General features: G+C 38.8%; 3 protein-coding genes across 5 annotated transcripts; all 3 read left to right on the plus strand.

Moving 5' to 3' along the window:
* The first annotated feature begins 609 nt into the window (after positions 1-609).
* LOC125474524 (wall-associated receptor kinase-like 1) lies at positions 610-3,605 on the plus strand. Of its 2 annotated transcripts, XM_048578376.1 has the most exons (3): positions 611-1,812; positions 1,897-2,022; positions 2,311-3,605. In XM_048578376.1, the coding sequence occupies exons 1-3, from the start codon at positions 873-875 to the stop codon at positions 3,531-3,533; spliced, it is 2,289 nt and encodes a 762-aa protein (XP_048434333.1). In that variant the 5' UTR covers positions 611-872; the 3' UTR covers positions 3,534-3,605. The 2 variants fall into 2 exon arrangements, with proteins under 2 accessions (XP_048434332.1, XP_048434333.1); XM_048578375.1 differs by having other exon boundaries at positions 610-2,022.
* A 2,203-nt stretch (positions 3,606-5,808) lies between these two features.
* On the plus strand, positions 5,809-8,688 carry LOC103947388 (wall-associated receptor kinase-like 1). 2 transcript variants are annotated; one of them, XM_009358293.3, is made up of 3 exons: positions 5,809-6,782; positions 6,867-6,992; positions 7,280-8,688. In XM_009358293.3, the coding sequence occupies exons 1-3, from the start codon at positions 5,840-5,842 to the stop codon at positions 8,500-8,502; spliced, it is 2,292 nt and encodes a 763-aa protein (XP_009356568.2). In that variant the 5' UTR covers positions 5,809-5,839; the 3' UTR covers positions 8,503-8,688. The 2 variants fall into 2 exon arrangements, with proteins under 2 accessions (XP_009356568.2, XP_048434334.1); XM_048578377.1 differs by having other exon boundaries at positions 5,809-6,992.
* A 3,279-nt stretch (positions 8,689-11,967) lies between these two features.
* LOC125474525 (wall-associated receptor kinase-like 22) lies at positions 11,968-15,092 on the plus strand. Its single transcript, XM_048578378.1, has 3 exons — positions 11,968-13,022; positions 13,205-13,333; positions 13,461-15,092. The coding sequence occupies exons 1-3, from the start codon at positions 12,188-12,190 to the stop codon at positions 14,666-14,668; spliced, it is 2,172 nt and encodes a 723-aa protein (XP_048434335.1). The 5' UTR covers positions 11,968-12,187; the 3' UTR covers positions 14,669-15,092.
* Positions 15,093-16,078: the final 986 nt, after the last annotated feature.

Here is a 16,078-nt window from a genome sequence, read left to right on the forward strand (position 1 = left end):
GGTCTTTTTTATTTGGGTCTTTTTAGGGTTCTGTTCTTGAGTATTTTTTATTTGGAAATCTTTTGGGTTTTGAATAGGGGTAAGCTTTTGTCATTAGAAATTCGGGAATTCTCCAAGTTGCGAGGAACACCAACAATCGTGAAGAGGAGAAAGTGAGGATCCTTAATGGGACAAAGCTACTTTTAAAAGAAAATCTTTTTCCATCTGGGGGGATACTTGTTTATTCAGTATCCATAGCAGTCATATCAATTTTATTGTAAATTTTTTTATTTAAAATTAAATATAAACAGTACTTAACGAAAATTGACCGCACGATTTACGATGAACGGAAGTGATTCGAAAATCTTTGGAATCCTTATAAAGAGAATCCGGCAGGGATCCTCTCTCAAGAAGAGAGGGCTATGCCCTTTTTTTACATATATTAATTTTGATATTTTAATAGAAAAGAAATTGAAATACAATAGTAATTTATTATTAGTCTAGCTTCTTAGTATGACACAGTACCAAATGTTTCATTAAATTAATCATGTTTCATTAAGTTAGTTTGACTACACAATTTAGTACTGAAATCATTATATACATTATACATGCACATATCTTCGTCCATACGTGCGATTAAATTTTTTTTATTTTTATATTTTTTATTTTGACCGAATGATAGCATTAGTAGGCTAAATCCTCTACCACCAGTCATGTCTGACGGCTTTATATCTACATTTCCAAGCAAATGCCAAAAGAAGACTTGAAAAGAGGGATATTTGTAAGTCAATCACCGAGTAGCAAGTAAAGATCAGTTTGGGGGCCTTTTACTTTTAAGTGCCATCGTTTCATTAGTATTTTGCAAACTCTATAACACCTTTAGCAAGCTCCATATGTTCCTTTTTAGCACGAAGCAGAGGAAACTTGGGAAGAATCAGAAAAGAGGAATGCAATATTGTTTGCTAGTTCAAATGGCACTGTTCATTGTGTTGTTATGCTGTATAAGCACAATAGCGTCCGGAGCAGAAGCGCCGATGGCAAAGTGTTTAAGCCGTTGCGGAAATGTTAACATACCATACCCTTTCGGGATTGGACCTAACAGCGATTGTTACTTTGATGAAGGGTTTGAAATAAGCTGCAACAAGACAACCGGGAACGTGCCTGTCTTAAGACAAACCGGCCTTGAGGTACTGAATATTTCTATTGCCGAAGGCACAATTCAGGTCAAAAACCCTGTCACTTTCTTCTGTGGTGGGAACAGCAGTCGTCAACCGGCTAATTTGAAGGGAACCCCTTTTGTATACTCCGAGAGGCACAATAGATTCACTGCAGTGAGTTGTGGCTACCTTGTGTTGGTGGGCTCAGATGAGTATGTTGTTGGTGGGTGCAGGTCAGTTTGTGAGGGGACTGGTATAAACTATGGTAACTGTGAGGTTGGTATAAATTGTTGCCAGACTACCATTCCACCGCATCTCAGTGCTATCAGTATGCACATCGATACAGGTATTAGAGCAAGAGGAGATGATTGTAACAATGCTTATGCATTCCTTGTCGACAAAAATTGGTTTGGGAGCATTGCAAGTGTTTCCGATTTCAGTGTCAATGAGTATCACGAGAACGTTCCTGTGGTTCTAAAGTGGAGCTTAAACTTTGACCATACTTCTGACAAATTCTTTCACAGATTCATCGGAAGAAATGAGTCAAGGGCAGACGATGATCCAATGCCCTGTTGCACAAAACTAAATGCCACTCCCCTGTACGATCAGTCAAGGCTTCAATGCTTTTGCCCTCGGGGTTTCGAAGGAAACCCCTATCTTGGCCACCCTTGCCATGGTAAACCAACTCTCTACCATATCTTAAAATTTTCAATCCCCAGATTAAATTACAATATTTGTTTTATTGGTCCCTGCATTGCAGACATTGATGAATGCACAGATCAGAAAATATGCGGGAATGGAGGAGCTTCATCCTGTATGAACATTCCGGGGGGGCACACGTGCTACATCGTGGCTCAAAGGACAAGGGTCAAGCTGATCCTTATAGGTATGTATGTATCAGTCTTCTAACTGATTCATATATGAAAGATGATCATAGTGTACGATAATAATGACATAGGAAAAAAAGTATGCAGGAAAAAAAGAGGAGTCAATGGTGGAATTTACTTATTGAACATGTAAAATTTACTCACAGAAGACCTACAAGAATTGGATTAATAAAAGTTTAACATGTTAAAAGAACACTTTTTAAAATCAAAACAGAACTCAATCAAGTACGTACTCAAGTGATGCAGTCGTAGAGTAATCTATAAAACTTCAATTTAATGTTACGCAGGTCTTGGTGCGGGCATGGGACTATTGTTACTGCTTATCAGCGCATGGTGGATACACAAAGTCCTGAAGAAAAGGAAGAACATAAAACGCAAGCAAATTTTCTTCAAACGAAATGGTGGTTTATTATTAGAGCAACGATTATCTTCAGGTGAAGTTAATGTGGAGAAAATCAAGTTGTTCAAGTCGAAGGAGTTGGAGAAGTCTACCGACAATTTCAACGTCGATAGAATTCTTGGGCATGGAAGCCAAGGTACTGTGTACAAAGGCATGTTGGCTGATGGTAAAATTGTTGCTGTAAAAAGGTCCACAATTATTGATGAAAGCCAACTTTCATATTTCATCAATGAGGTTGTAATTCTTTCACAAATCAACCACAGACATGTTGTTCAACTATTGGGTTGCTGCTTGGAGACTGAAGTTCCGCTTTTGGTTTATGAATTTATTCCGAACGGAACACTTTCCCAGTATATCCATGAGCAGAATGAGGAGTTTCCACTTACATGGGAAATTCGCTTACGAATTGCCACAGAAATTGCAGGAGCCCTTTTCTATTTACACACCTCAGCTACCTTTCCCATTTATCACAGGGACATCAAGTCTACCAACATACTCTTGGATGCAAAATACAGAGCGAAAGTTGCCGATTTTGGAACTTCAAGATCAGTTGCCATTGACCAAACTCACCTTACCACACTTGTACATGGCACATTTGGTTACTTGGACCCGGAATACTTCCAGTCAAGCCAATTTACGGATAAAAGTGATGTGTATAGCTTTGGAGTGGTCCTTGTTGAGCTATTAACAGGACAAAAACCAATTTCTTCTAGCCGGTCACAAGAACAAGGCAGAAGTCTTGCTACATACTTCATTATTTCAATGCAGGAAGATCGTCTGTTTGACATTCTTGATGCTCAAGTTGTGAAGGGAGGGCCTAAAGCAGATATCGCAATAGTTGCTAACCTTGCAAGGAGGTGCTTGAATTTAAGCGGACGAAAACGCCCTACAATGAGAGAGGTCATGGCAGAGCTGGAAGGGGTTCAAATGGCGGAAAAGGCTACTTCTCACGGTGGAAAGAATTACGAAGAGGTTGAATATCTGAGGACTGAATCAGTTGAGCCATGGGATGTTATTTCAAGCTCAACTGACACAGGGCCTGCAGTGGATGGTGGTGCTGCTTCATCACGAACGCATGGAATCCCGCTCTTACCTTTCAAGTCACTGTGAACAATAATTCTATATTTCTGTATTTTTAAATTTCTAAATTTTAAATATTGTAATGAATGATCCAGTTTCATATATTTAGGTTTTTCATTTTTTCTTAAAACTCTTCTGTTAGAGTGAATGAGACTGCAGTTTGAACCTTCGGATCCTTAGGCCACATATCGGTGATGTCTGGCTGATTAACTGGTGATTTTTTTTTTTCCCACACATACGAACGGATACAGAAAACTAATCTTGACGGATCAACAGTCAATTAGCTAATTGATCCTATAAGCCATACTCAACAATTACTTGGCCCTTAACCAATCTTCTACCTGGCCTGTTTTTGTTATATAAGGAAAACATTAGCTCAAATTAAACTCTGGTTTTCTTCTTTCTTCATTCAAGCGATTGGGGAGGCGGAACTGAACTTGGGAACTCAAGTGCAGGAGTTGAATGATCTTAACCAACTGAACTACAAGTCCGTTAGAGCTAAAGCTAAACTTTGTTTCTTAATGTGGCTTGATACGGCAATATGTGAAATGAGCTTTGTTGAAAGCTAAAGACGTGTTGCACGTTGTTGATCTTGATATTGTTAAAGGGAATAGGGGAAGAGTCTCAACATCTAAGATGGAGTGGTGCAAGGATTTCATTTCCCCGACATGAGATTTATACTCTCAACGAAACCACCCCAAACAAAACTACCTGTTGTTAAGCTAGCCTCGGACCGAACTAAATCCCCAGATTTTAGCATCAACATCTGAGAAAATGGTGATATGGGATTAGATTTATATTTCACTGCCTGAAAACTTTATATTACACAGGGACATCAAGTCTTCCGACATACTTTTGGATGAAAATACAGAGCAAAAGCTGCTGATTTGGAACTTCAAGATCATTTTCTATCGACCAAACTCATTTGACAGCACATGCTAGCGGTACATTTGGTTACATGGACCTATATTTCCTAAATAGATTTGCGGAGAAAAGTGATGCGTATAGCTTTGGAATCGTCCTTGTCGATCTCTTGACTGGACAAAAACCAATTTGAGCAATAACAAGGTCACGGCAAGGAGACGAAGATTACACAAGCCTTGTCACATATTTCACTACTTCTATGCAAGAAGATCGTCTATTTGACGTTGTTCATGTTCGAGTTTTAAAAGAGGGCTCTGAAACGGAGATCAGAGTAGTTGCTAACCTTGCAATAAGATGTTTGAATATGAATGGAAGAAATAGCCCTATAACGAGAGAAGTTACAACCGAGTTGGAGGCCATTCAAATGTCAGAAACAACTTGTTGAAAATGAAACTTGAGCATTAAGGTGTTGTTGGTGAAGAGAACGTCATTGTATGTTGCATTTGCTATCATATAAAATTACATATGCTCTTTTGGACTATAATCCTCTGTGACTATTTATTTATTTTACTTTGTATCTACAAGGAAGTTAGGGCAAATCGACTGGTCAAGTATGGCAGGTAGATTTTAAAATGTATATGTGCATATTTCCACACAAACTACAAAAGTAAGTGCCCTACTTATATGCTTCTTAATTATTTTCAATATTGTCAATTAGTTTTATAGTGGAACATTAACTTACTTCATGGTATCAAAGCATATGCCTATATTTGAAGCTCAACGATCACACTTGCTTAACGACACCTGATTTATATTATCCACGTGTTAGGCTTTAGGTTTGAACTTCGCAATACGTGAGGTTCCGTTGAGAAACTAACATCTTTCCTTTTGTTATCCTTTATGGGTAAAATTTTTTTTCGAATCAAACCGAAAGCGTTTATTGGTTGGGTGGTTTTTCAGCAAAACGGAGAAAGTGAAAGAGAGAAGTTGAGGTTTGAGAGCGAGAGAGAGAGAGAGAGAGAGAGACGAACCTTCTTGCATGCTTGAGAGAGAGCTTGGCTTTTCCATCCGTCTTTTTTTCCGGATGAGCAACACGTGTATAGGAGTCTGCAACCAAACGCAGTACCTGATTTTTCCATTGTATTGAAGCGGATTGACGCGTGGATCTCTGGGGCAAGTTTGCCATTTAACTGTACCAAGCAGTTAAGACCACGGGAAACAAAGTACACACCAAGGGGCATTTAAGCCATTACACTGCTTGTGAACAGTGTTTTTCAGCGGGTTGTGTTTTTCACCGGGTTTTAGTATATATAGAATTTCCAAGCAATTGACAAAAGAAGACTTGAAAAGAGGGATATTTGTAAGTCAATCACCGAGTAGCAAGTCAAGATCAGTTTGGGGGCCTTTTACTTTTAAGTGCCATCGTTTCTTTAGTATTTTGCAAACTCTATAACACCTTTAGCAAGCTCCATATGTTCCTTTTTAGCACGAAGCAGAGGAAACTTGGGAAGAATCAGAAAAGAGGAATGCAATATTGTTTGCTAGTTCAAATGGCACTGTTCATTGTGTTGTTATGCTTTTTAAGCACAACAGCGTCCGGAGCAGAAGCGCCGATGGCAAAGCTTAAGTGTTCAAGCCGTTGCGGAAATGTTAACATACCATACCCTTTCGGGATTGGACGTAACAGAGATTGTTACTTTGATGAAGGGTTTGAAATAAGCTGCAACAAGACAACCGGGAACGTGCCTGTCTTAAGACAAACCGGCCTTGAGGTACTGAATATTTCTATTGCCGATGGTACAATTCAGGTCAAAAACCCTGTCACTTTCTTCTGTGCTGGGAACAGCGGTCGTCAACCCGCTAATTTGACGGGAACCCCTTTTGTATACTCCGAGAGACAGAATAGATTCACTGCAGTGAGTTGTGGCCACGTTGCGTGGGTGAGCTCAGATGAGTATTTTGTTGGTGGGTGCAGGTCAATTTGTGAGGGGACTGGTATAAACTATGGTAACTGTGAGGTTGGTATAAATTGTTGCCAGACTACCATTCCACCACATCTCAGTGCTATCACTATCAGTACGGACATCCATAGAGGAAGAGGAGATGATTGTAACAATGATTATGCATTCCTTGTCGACAAAAATTGGTTTAGGAGCATTGCAAGTGTTTCCGATTTCAGTGTCAATGAGTATCACGAGAACGTTCCTGTGGTTCTAAAGTGGAGCTTAAACTTTGACCATACTTCTGACAAATTATTTCACAGATTCATCGGAAGAAATGAGTCAAGGGCAGACGATGATCCAATGCCCTGTTGCACAAAACTAAATGCCACTCCCCCGTACGATCAGTCAAGGCTTCAATGCTCTTGCCCTCGGGGTTTCGAAGGAAACCCCTATCTTGGCGACCCTTGCTATGGTAAACCAACTCTCTACCATATCTTAAAATTTTCGATCCCCAGATTAAATTACAATTTTTGTTTTATTGGTCCCTGCATTGCAGACATTGATGAATGCACAGATCAGAAAATATGCGGGAATGGAGGAGCTTCATCCTGTATGAACATTCCAGGGGGGCACACGTGCTACATCGTGGCTCAAAGGACAAGGGTCAAGCTGATCCTTATAGGTATGTATGTATCAGTCTTCTAACTGATTCATATATGAAAGATGATCATAGTGTACGATAATAATGACATAGGAAAAAAAGTATGCAGGAAAAAAGTGGAGTCAATGGTGGAATTTACTTATTGAACATGTAAAATTTACTCACAGAAGACCTAAAAGAATTGGATTTATAAAAGTTTAACATGTTAAAAGAACACTTTTTAAAATCAAAACAGAACTCAATCAAGTACGTACTCAAGTGATGCGGTCGTAGAGTAATCTATAAAACTTCAATTTAACGTTACGCAGGTCTTGGTGCGGGCATGGGACTATTGTTACTGCTTATCAGCGCATGGTGGATACACAAAGTCCTGAAGAAAAGGAAGAACATAAAACGCAAGCAAATTTTCTTCAAACGAAATGGTGGTTTATTATTAGAGCAACGATTATCTTCAGGTGAAGTTAATGTGGAGAAAATCAAGTTGTTCAAGTCGAAGGAGTTGGAGAAGTCTACCGACAATTTCAACGTCGATAGAATTCTTGGGCATGGAGGCCAAGGTACTGTGTACAAAGGCATGTTGGCTGATGGTAAAATTGTTGCTGTAAAAAGGTCCACAATTATTGATGAAAGCCAACTTTCATATTTCATCAATGAGGTTGTAATTCTTTCACAAATCAACCACAGACATGTTGTTCAACTATTGGGTTGCTGCTTGGAGACTGAAGTTCCGCTTTTGGTTTATGAATTTATTCCGAACGGAACACTTTCCCAGTATATCCATGAGCAGAATGAGGAGTTTCCACTTACATGGGAAATTCGCTTACGAATTGCCACAGAAATTGCAGGAGCCCTTTTCTATTTACACACCTCAGCTACCTTTCCCATTTATCACAGGGACATCAAGTCTACCAACATACTCTTGGATGCAAAATACAGAGCGAAAGTTGCCGATTTTGGAACTTCAAGATCAGTTGCCATTGACCAAACTCACGTTACCACACTTGTACATGGCACATTTGGTTACATGGACCCGGAATACTTCCAGTCAAGCCAATTTACGGATAAAAGTGATGTGTATAGCTTTGGAGTGGTCCTTGTTGAGCTATTAACAGGACAAAAACCGATTTTTTCTAGCCGGTCACCAGAACAAGTCAGAAGTCTTGCTACATACTTCATTATTTCGATGCAGGAAGATCGTCTGTTTGACATTCTTGATGCTCAAGTTGTGAAGGGAGGGTCTAAAGCAGATATCGCAATAGTTGCTAACCTTGCAAGGAGGTGCTTGAATTTAAGCGGACGAAAACGCCCTACAATGAGAGAGGTCATGGCAGAGCTGGAAGGGGTTCAAATGGCGGAAAAGGCTACTTCTCACGGTGGAAAGAATTACGAAGAGGTTGAATATCTGAGGACTGAATTAGTTGAGCCATGGGATGTTATTTCAAGCTCAACTGACACAGGGCCTGCAGTGGATGGTGGTGCTGCTTCATCACGAACGCATGGAATCCTGCTCTTACCTTTCAAGTCACTGTGAACAATAATTCTATATTTCTGTATTTCTAAATTTCTAAATTTTAAATATTGTAATGAATGTTCCAGTTTCATATATTTAGGTTTTTCATTTTTTCTTAAAACTCTTCTGTTAGAGTGAATGAGACTGCAGTTTGAACCTTCGGATCCTTAGGCCACATATCGGTGATGTCTGGCTGATTAACTGGTGATTTTTTTTTTTCCCACACATACGAACGGATACAGAAAACTAATCTTGACGGATCAACAGTCAATTAGCTAATTGATCCTATAAGTCATACTCAACAATTACTTGGCCCTTAACCAATCTTCTACCTGGCCTGTTTTTGTTATATAAGGAAAAAATAAGCTCAAATTAAACTCTGGTTTTCTTCTTTCTTCATTCAAGCGATTGGGGAGGCGGAACTGAACTTGGGAACTCAAGTGCAGGAGTTGAATGATCTTAACCAACTGAACTACAAGTCCGTTAGAGCTAAAGCTAAACTTTGTTTCTTAATGTGGCTTGATACGGCAATATGTGAAATGAGCTTTGTTGAAAGCTAAAGACGTGTTGCACGTTGTTGATCTTGATATTGTTAAAGGGAATAGGGGAAGAGTCTCAACATCTAAGATGGAGTGGTGCAAGGATTTCATTTCCCCGACATGAGATTTATACTCTCAACGAAACCACCCCAAACAAAACTACCTGTTGCTAAGCTAGCCTCGGACCGAACTAAATCCCCAGATTTTAGCATCAACATCTGAGAAAATGGTGATATGGGATTAGATTTATATTTCACTGCCTGAAAACTTTATATTACACAGGGACATCAAGTCTTCCGACATACTTTTGGATGAAAATACGGAGCAAAAGCTGCTGATTTGGAACTTCAAGATCATTTTCTATCGACCAAACTCATTTGACAGCACATGCTAGCGGTACATTTGGTTACATGGACCTATATTTCCTAAATAGATTTGCGGAGAAAAGTGATGCGTATAGCTTTGGAATCGTCCTTGTCGATCTCTTGACTGGACAAAAACCAATTTGAGCAATAACAAGGTCACGGCAAGGAGACGAAGATTACACAAGCCTTGTCACATATTTCACTACTTCTATGCAAGAAGATCGTCTATTTGACGTTGTTGATGTTCGAGTTTTAAAAGAGGGCTCTGAAACGGAGATCAGAGTAGTTGCTAACCTTGTAATAAGATGTTTGAATATGAATGGAAGAAATAGCCCTATAACGAGAGAAGTTACAACCGAGTTGGAGGCCATTCAGATGTCAGAAACAACTTGTTGAAAATGAAACTTGAGCATTAAGGTGTTGTTGGTGAAGAGAACGTCATTGTATGTTGCATTCGCTATCATATAAAATTACATATGCTCCTTTGGACTATAATCCTCTGTGACTATTTATTTATTTTACTTTGTATCTACAAGGAAGTTAGGGCAAATCGACTGGTCAAGTATGGCAGGTAGATTTTAAAATGTATATGTGCATATTTCCACACAAACTACAAAAGTAAGTGCCCTACTTATATGCTTCTTAATTATTTTCAATATTGTCAATTAGTTTTATAGTGGAACATTAACTTACTTCATGGTATCAAAGCATAGGCCTACATTTGAAGCTCAACGGTTACACTTGCTTAACGACACCTGATTTATATTATCCACGTGTTAAGCTTTAGGTTTGAACTTCGCAATACGTGAGGTTCCATTGAGAAACTAACATCTTTCCTTTTGTGTTCCACTAAAATCTAACAGCGCATTACTTGGGCAACATGTTTGAAGATTTATTCCATGTGTAGAAACTCCTGATGATGGTTTCGTGCATGCCATGGCGAAACCTTAATGATCAACCAACTCATATATCATTACGAAAACATTATACGGTTGGAAATGTACGTGGTGCTTCTTCACCGGGCCCCTTCAAAAGTTCAATTAAACGTCCGTGGTAAACCTGGGTGGTCAATAATTAGCACTCAATGTTATAACAAATTACCAATGCAACCCCGCTGACTTGTTAACCAAGTCGTAGATCATCTCATCTTTAAGATAGAAAATACGTTGACTGGAAAAATTGTATGCAGATGATCATCTTATATTGGTCAAGTCTGGCTGCTGGCGGCTACTTAATATTCATCCTGTAATGTTTCCACACTAGGAACCATAACAGAAGTCCTGACCAACGAAACGAATAATTCCCATCCTGGCCCAAATAACCAGGGTCTTGTGCACCGTGGAAGAGCTTTCCATTGTAATTGGAGGAAAATATTTGGCTCCTTCGGTCGTTTCACTCCTAACAATCACAGTTTGACATATGTGAATAATTTTTCTATGTATATTTGATGAGTACTTTTACTATGTGTCAAATTTTTATATGCAAGAACGAGGAATGGCTCTGTTGGTCTCAAATCGGTCTCAGCTACTGAGAATTTGGGGATCTTTTGGTCCTTCTAGTTTGTGTGCGGGTGTGCCAACTTGCAGCCTAAGGCTGAGCGAGTAAAGAGAAGTTCATGATTTTGACTACGCTTTGGTTTTGATTTCTTTCTATACGTTACAATACTCTTATTGTGATAAAACAATATGCGAGATCGTAAATTGCAAGAAAATAAATCACGAGAAAGTAAATTGCAATAAAATAAAAATTATTCAAAGTGCGCGAAAATTATTTTTACTCTAAGTGAGGAAAAAAGAATTAAGCTAGGTGCTAAAAAATAATTTGCGGAAATAGGCTACATTTTGAATAGATGAAAACACGCAAGGGTGCAAAGAAACTAAAACGATATGTTGAACGTGTTGGCCGGGGCCGGACCCCTAACAATGACCTAGAAAATCATTTGTATACTAGTTGAGACATCCAATTCTTAATGTCTTCTCTTGATTTCCTCCTCATCTTTGATTCACTTTCGTTACAAATTCAAAATATACTTGGCTTCTTTGTCTTCAATATTTTTGCAATCAATTTCCTCCTTGAAAATCATGGCTGACTTGAGTAATTATTACTCCATTCAAGGTGACGACATGCCATGTAGAAGGTGTCAAATATGGGTCCAAACAGGCTCACTCATGGGAGAGATTTTTCAATGTGATCGTTACACGGGGTGGTACACCACGTGTCACTATACAAATAGTGGGATATGTGTGTTAAAAAGTTAATAACTTAAAAAAGTAAAATTTCTTACCACTTCTATTAAAATACGAGGTATACCACTTGTGTTCCCGTCACAACTAAAAATTTCTCCATTCATGGGAAGGGAGCCAAGAAGTGCCCATAAATCTGCGGTGTTGCTTTACATTCTATTTCACTTTAGCCTCCGGGTCCGGGTGTGTTTGGTTTTTCTTGTATTGAAATTAAATTATAAGCTTTGACAACTTGTACGTACTGTTGTGGACTTGAGCGACTTGACTAAAAAAATTTATGGACGAAACTACGAAAATACTTTTCTAAGGTAACAAGAACTATCTCTGCACCTTCCTAACCGTGTTTTCTTTTAGTTTTATCATGGGTAGTTGAGAAGGTTTCATACTTGAAATGATTTGTTTGGTATTTTTATTGGATCCAATACTTTTCTTTTTCAAACCAATGAGTATTTGAATACCATAAATTAGCTTCAAATTGGATACCACCCTTAAATAATTTAAATTAACTTCCAACAAGACATCAAAGAGGTGACTAAAGAGAGGAAGAAAGAAGCAATATATGGACACCGTCGGCCGGTTTCTACTTCATATTACTTTGTTCTTGTGGTTTATGACTGCAGTAGAAAGAGCAGCAACTTTAGCACCCGTATCAAAGCCTAATTGTTCATCGCATTGCGGTCAAGTCGCTGAAATCCCGTATCCTTTTGGAATTGGAACCGGTTGTTACCTTGATGATTGGTTCCAAATAATCTGCGACAACTCCACCAGCCCTCCAAAACCTTTCTTGAACTCTACCGGTCTAGAGGTGCTCGAAATCAATATTGAAGGCACACTAAAGGTGGCAAGCCCGGTTACCTTCTCCAATTGCAGTCACAAGCCATCAGGCCGCCAGACAGCAAACTTAGAGGGAAGTCCTTTTGTGTTCTCCCAGAAGAACAGATTCACTTCAATGAGTTGTGGAGGAATTGGCTTGATGACATCCTTATCCGGATCAACAATTGGAGGCTGCTTGTCCATATGTGACGATACTAGTAATGTTTTAAGAAATAACAGTTGCAGTGGGCTGAATTGCTGCCAGACCACCATTCCTTCATCTCTTAGCACCTTCCGTACTAGTTTCGGTGAAATAACAAACGCGGAGAGAGCAAAATTATGCAAGTATGCATTCCTAGTAGACCAAGATTGGTTTACATCAGATTCAACAAATATTTCTGACATTGGTCACATGGACAATGTCCCCATAGTTCTGGAATGGAACTTATTTAACTATACGACTTTCGATATATATGGAACGACAAATTCAACAAATTCGACAGATATGGATTGCACCGGAGGAAGTTGCTTCTGCTCAAAGGGCTTCCAAGGAAACCCCTATCTTCTTCATGGATGTGAAGGTAAAACCTCTAGCTACAATTGTCCGAAATTTGTATATAATACATGCACAAATTGAATTTCCTTTTGACGTCTTCAATACGATAGATTTATTAGTATTTAAACCACTTTTTATGTGGCAATGAGAATAAGTCTTCAGGCACAAGGATCCTTAGCTAAATGATCTCTTGCAATTAAATTTTAGATATCGATGAATGTGAGGATCCAGTCCACTTCAACAGATGCATTCCCGGCTTTTGTATTAATTACCCCGGAAGGTATCAGTGCGTATTCCCCGATCCACGACAGTCACAAGTTAATCTGGCCATCATAGGTATATGCTCCTGCACTATCATAAACTATAATATCATTTTACTATTGATGAACTAAATTTAAAAACTGAACCTGAAACGTTCTTGACAAAAGTTTTGTATCCTTTCTTGTTTTATTGAGCTACTCAGTTACCGGCACTGTTGTTGGACTATTGTTTCTACTAGTTGGTGCATGGTGGTTGCGCAAAGTCATAAAGAAAAGAAAAAATATTAAACGCAAAGAGAAGTTTTTTAAGCAGAATGGTGGTCTACTGTTGAAACAGCAATTATCTTCAGGTGAAGTCAATGTTGAAAAGATTAAGTTGTTCAATTCCAAGGAGTTAGAGAAAGCCACGGACAATTTTAGTGCTGACAGAATTCTTGGTCAGGGAGGCCAAGGTACTGTTTATAAGGGAATGCTGGCGGATGGAAGAATAGTTGCTGTCAAGAAATCGAAAATAGTTGCAGGAGGTGAAGTTGGGCAGTTCATTAATGAAATTGTCATTCTTTCACAAATTTCCCACAGGAATGTGGTTAAACTATTGGGGTGTTGTTTAGAGACCGAAGTTCCCCTTTTGGTTTATGAATTCATACTCAATGGAACACTTTCTCAGTATATTCACCACCAAAATGAAGAGTTCCCCCTTACATGGGAAATGAGGTTGCGAGTTTCCATCGAAGTTGCAGGAGCTCTTTCCTACTTACATTCAGCAGCTTCCTTTCCCATTTACCACCGCGACATCAAGTCTTCTAACATACTCTTGGATGAAAAATACAGAGCCAAAGTAGCAGACTTTGGGACTTCAAGATCAGTTGCCATTGATCAAACTCACCTTACGACACGAGTACATGGAACATTTGGTTATCTGGACCCAGAGTACTTCCAATCTAGCCAATTTACAGAGAAGAGTGATGTTTATAGCTTTGGAGTGGTCCTTGCGGAGCTCTTGACTGGAGAAAAACCAGTTTCAGTTTTGAGTTCACAAGAAAGCAGAAGCCTAGCAACTTATTTCCTTCTTTCTATGGAGGAGAATCGTCTATTTGATATTCTTCATGCTCAAGTAATGAAGGAGGCTGGGAAAGACGAGATTATGGCAGTTGCTAACCTTACACAGAGGTGCTTGAATTTGAATGGGAAGAAGCGACCTACCATGAAAGAAGTAGCAGCGGAGTTGGAGGCAATTCAATTGTCAGTTAAATTTTCTAATGTGCAACAAAATTTTGCAGAAGTTCATTATGTTCGAAGTGAAATAACCGAGCCTTGGGATGTTGTTTCTATATCAACAGCTTCTTGTATGGATAGTGGCACAGCCTCTTCATTGGATGTACAACCACTATTGTCCTTCAAGTCATTGTGAGGAATTATTTCTTCTAATGAAACAATGTGGTCTAAAAAAGTTGTCACTCTAGCATTGCAATGTGGTCTAAAATTATTTCTTCTAATGAAACAATGTATCTATAATTTCAACTTTCCATCCCCTTTCTTATATGAATCTTTCACATTTTAACATCTTTTTTCTTTCGAATGTTTTGAGCTTGATCGTGCAGTAAGGTAGTTTGGAGGTTAATTTAAGCTGTGGCAACTGGAAGTGGATGGCAATCTGTTGTGGCTTATGTCAACGTAGCTTGTTAATATATAATTGTTCCCATCGTATCAGATGTGTTCTTCGCTTCAAAACTAGTATGGGAGTGGCAGTAAGTTCAACCTCTCCTACTCTCTAGGTCGTTACTACATAATATCTGTAAGTTGTTTGTATTATAGGCATCAAAATGTTTCACCCATGTCTTTGATAGTTGTAATAGGCATCACCGGCCAAGACATCCGGTTTTTAGGTGCGAAAGCCTTCGGTTTTACACCTTTACTTCCTAGTTTTGTTTTGCTTAATGAGCTAAGTATTGGAAGTGATCTAATCATAATGAAATTACTTGGTTTATGCAGTGTTTGAGTTAGTAGCGAGCTGTTGGAAGTTAATTTTGATTCAAGCTTGTTTAATTTTAGTCTTAAAGTTGGCTTAGGTGGCAAGAAGAGTAGTAACGGCTAGTTTTTTAAATATCCTTTGAAGAGTCTTTTGCCTGTTGTGTAATCCATAGTACTGGACACTTGCATGCTCTAGATTAGGGATGTGTTGTAAGGTCCAGATGAGTGTGCACAGCTGTGTCCTCAAGGGCAATGTACCCGAAGAGGAATAGGTCTAAGATGCCTTCTGTGAATTGGAATGCATTCCAAAGGAAAAAAGTTGTAGTTAAGTAACAACAATGTCAAGTGCTCAAGGATACAAATTTACCTCAGTAGATGCAATTCTGGTTATCGGCGCAAGCCTTTCGACATTGTGAAGGCAAAAGTTAGAAATCGTACCGGTTCTTTATCTATGCACAATCACAATTTTTGTACTCAAAATATAGTTGATGTATGTGTTCCTGCAGTTGTAATCGTTTAGACTATTAATTACCTTATACCTCTCGGTTATGTGAAAGAAAAAATCACCTAGCTTGAAACCACTCTTCAAGTCCTGATGAATGTTCTTCTCGGTTATGTGAGACCCAAATGGGTGACACATCATCAAGCTAATAGTTTTTTAACAGAGGTTGAGGGCAAGGACCAATGATACACATTTTATTAAATTTAGGAATGCAAATTAACGAAATTTTAGTTCAAGAACGAATTCTAAACTCAAGTGCAAGTTCAAGGACAAATTCTATATTTTACTCGTTGATATTTTGTAGCTGCCTTATAAAATCACCATGTGGATAACATAATTCAGCTTTTC

Source organism: the organism of the source record quoted next, unplaced genomic scaffold, assembly GCF_019419815.1.
Source record: "Pyrus x bretschneideri cultivar Hongxiangsu unplaced genomic scaffold, Pyrus_bretschneideri_v1 Contig12, whole genome shotgun sequence".
NCBI classification, from domain to species: Eukaryota; Viridiplantae; Streptophyta; class Magnoliopsida; order Rosales; family Rosaceae; genus Pyrus; species Pyrus x bretschneideri.

Coding starts and splice junctions, on each gene's coding strand:
- LOC125474524 (XM_048578375.1), top strand. CDS start 873: ATGTTCCTTTTTAGCACGAAGCAGAGGAAACTTGGGAAGAATCAGAAA. Junction 2,023..2,310: donor GGTCAAGCTGATCCTTATAG/GTATGTATGTAT, acceptor AATGTTACGCAG/GTCTTGGTGCGGGCATGGGA.
- LOC103947388 (XM_048578377.1), top strand. CDS start 5,840: ATGTTCCTTTTTAGCACGAAGCAGAGGAAACTTGGGAAGAATCAGAAA. Junction 6,993..7,279: donor GGTCAAGCTGATCCTTATAG/GTATGTATGTAT, acceptor AACGTTACGCAG/GTCTTGGTGCGGGCATGGGA.
- LOC125474525 (XM_048578378.1), top strand. CDS start 12,188: ATGGACACCGTCGGCCGGTTTCTACTTCATATTACTTTGTTCTTGTGG. Junction 13,023..13,204: donor TCTTCTTCATGGATGTGAAG/GTAAAACCTCTA, acceptor ATTAAATTTTAG/ATATCGATGAATGTGAGGAT. Junction 13,334..13,460: donor AGTTAATCTGGCCATCATAG/GTATATGCTCCT, acceptor TGAGCTACTCAG/TTACCGGCACTGTTGTTGGA.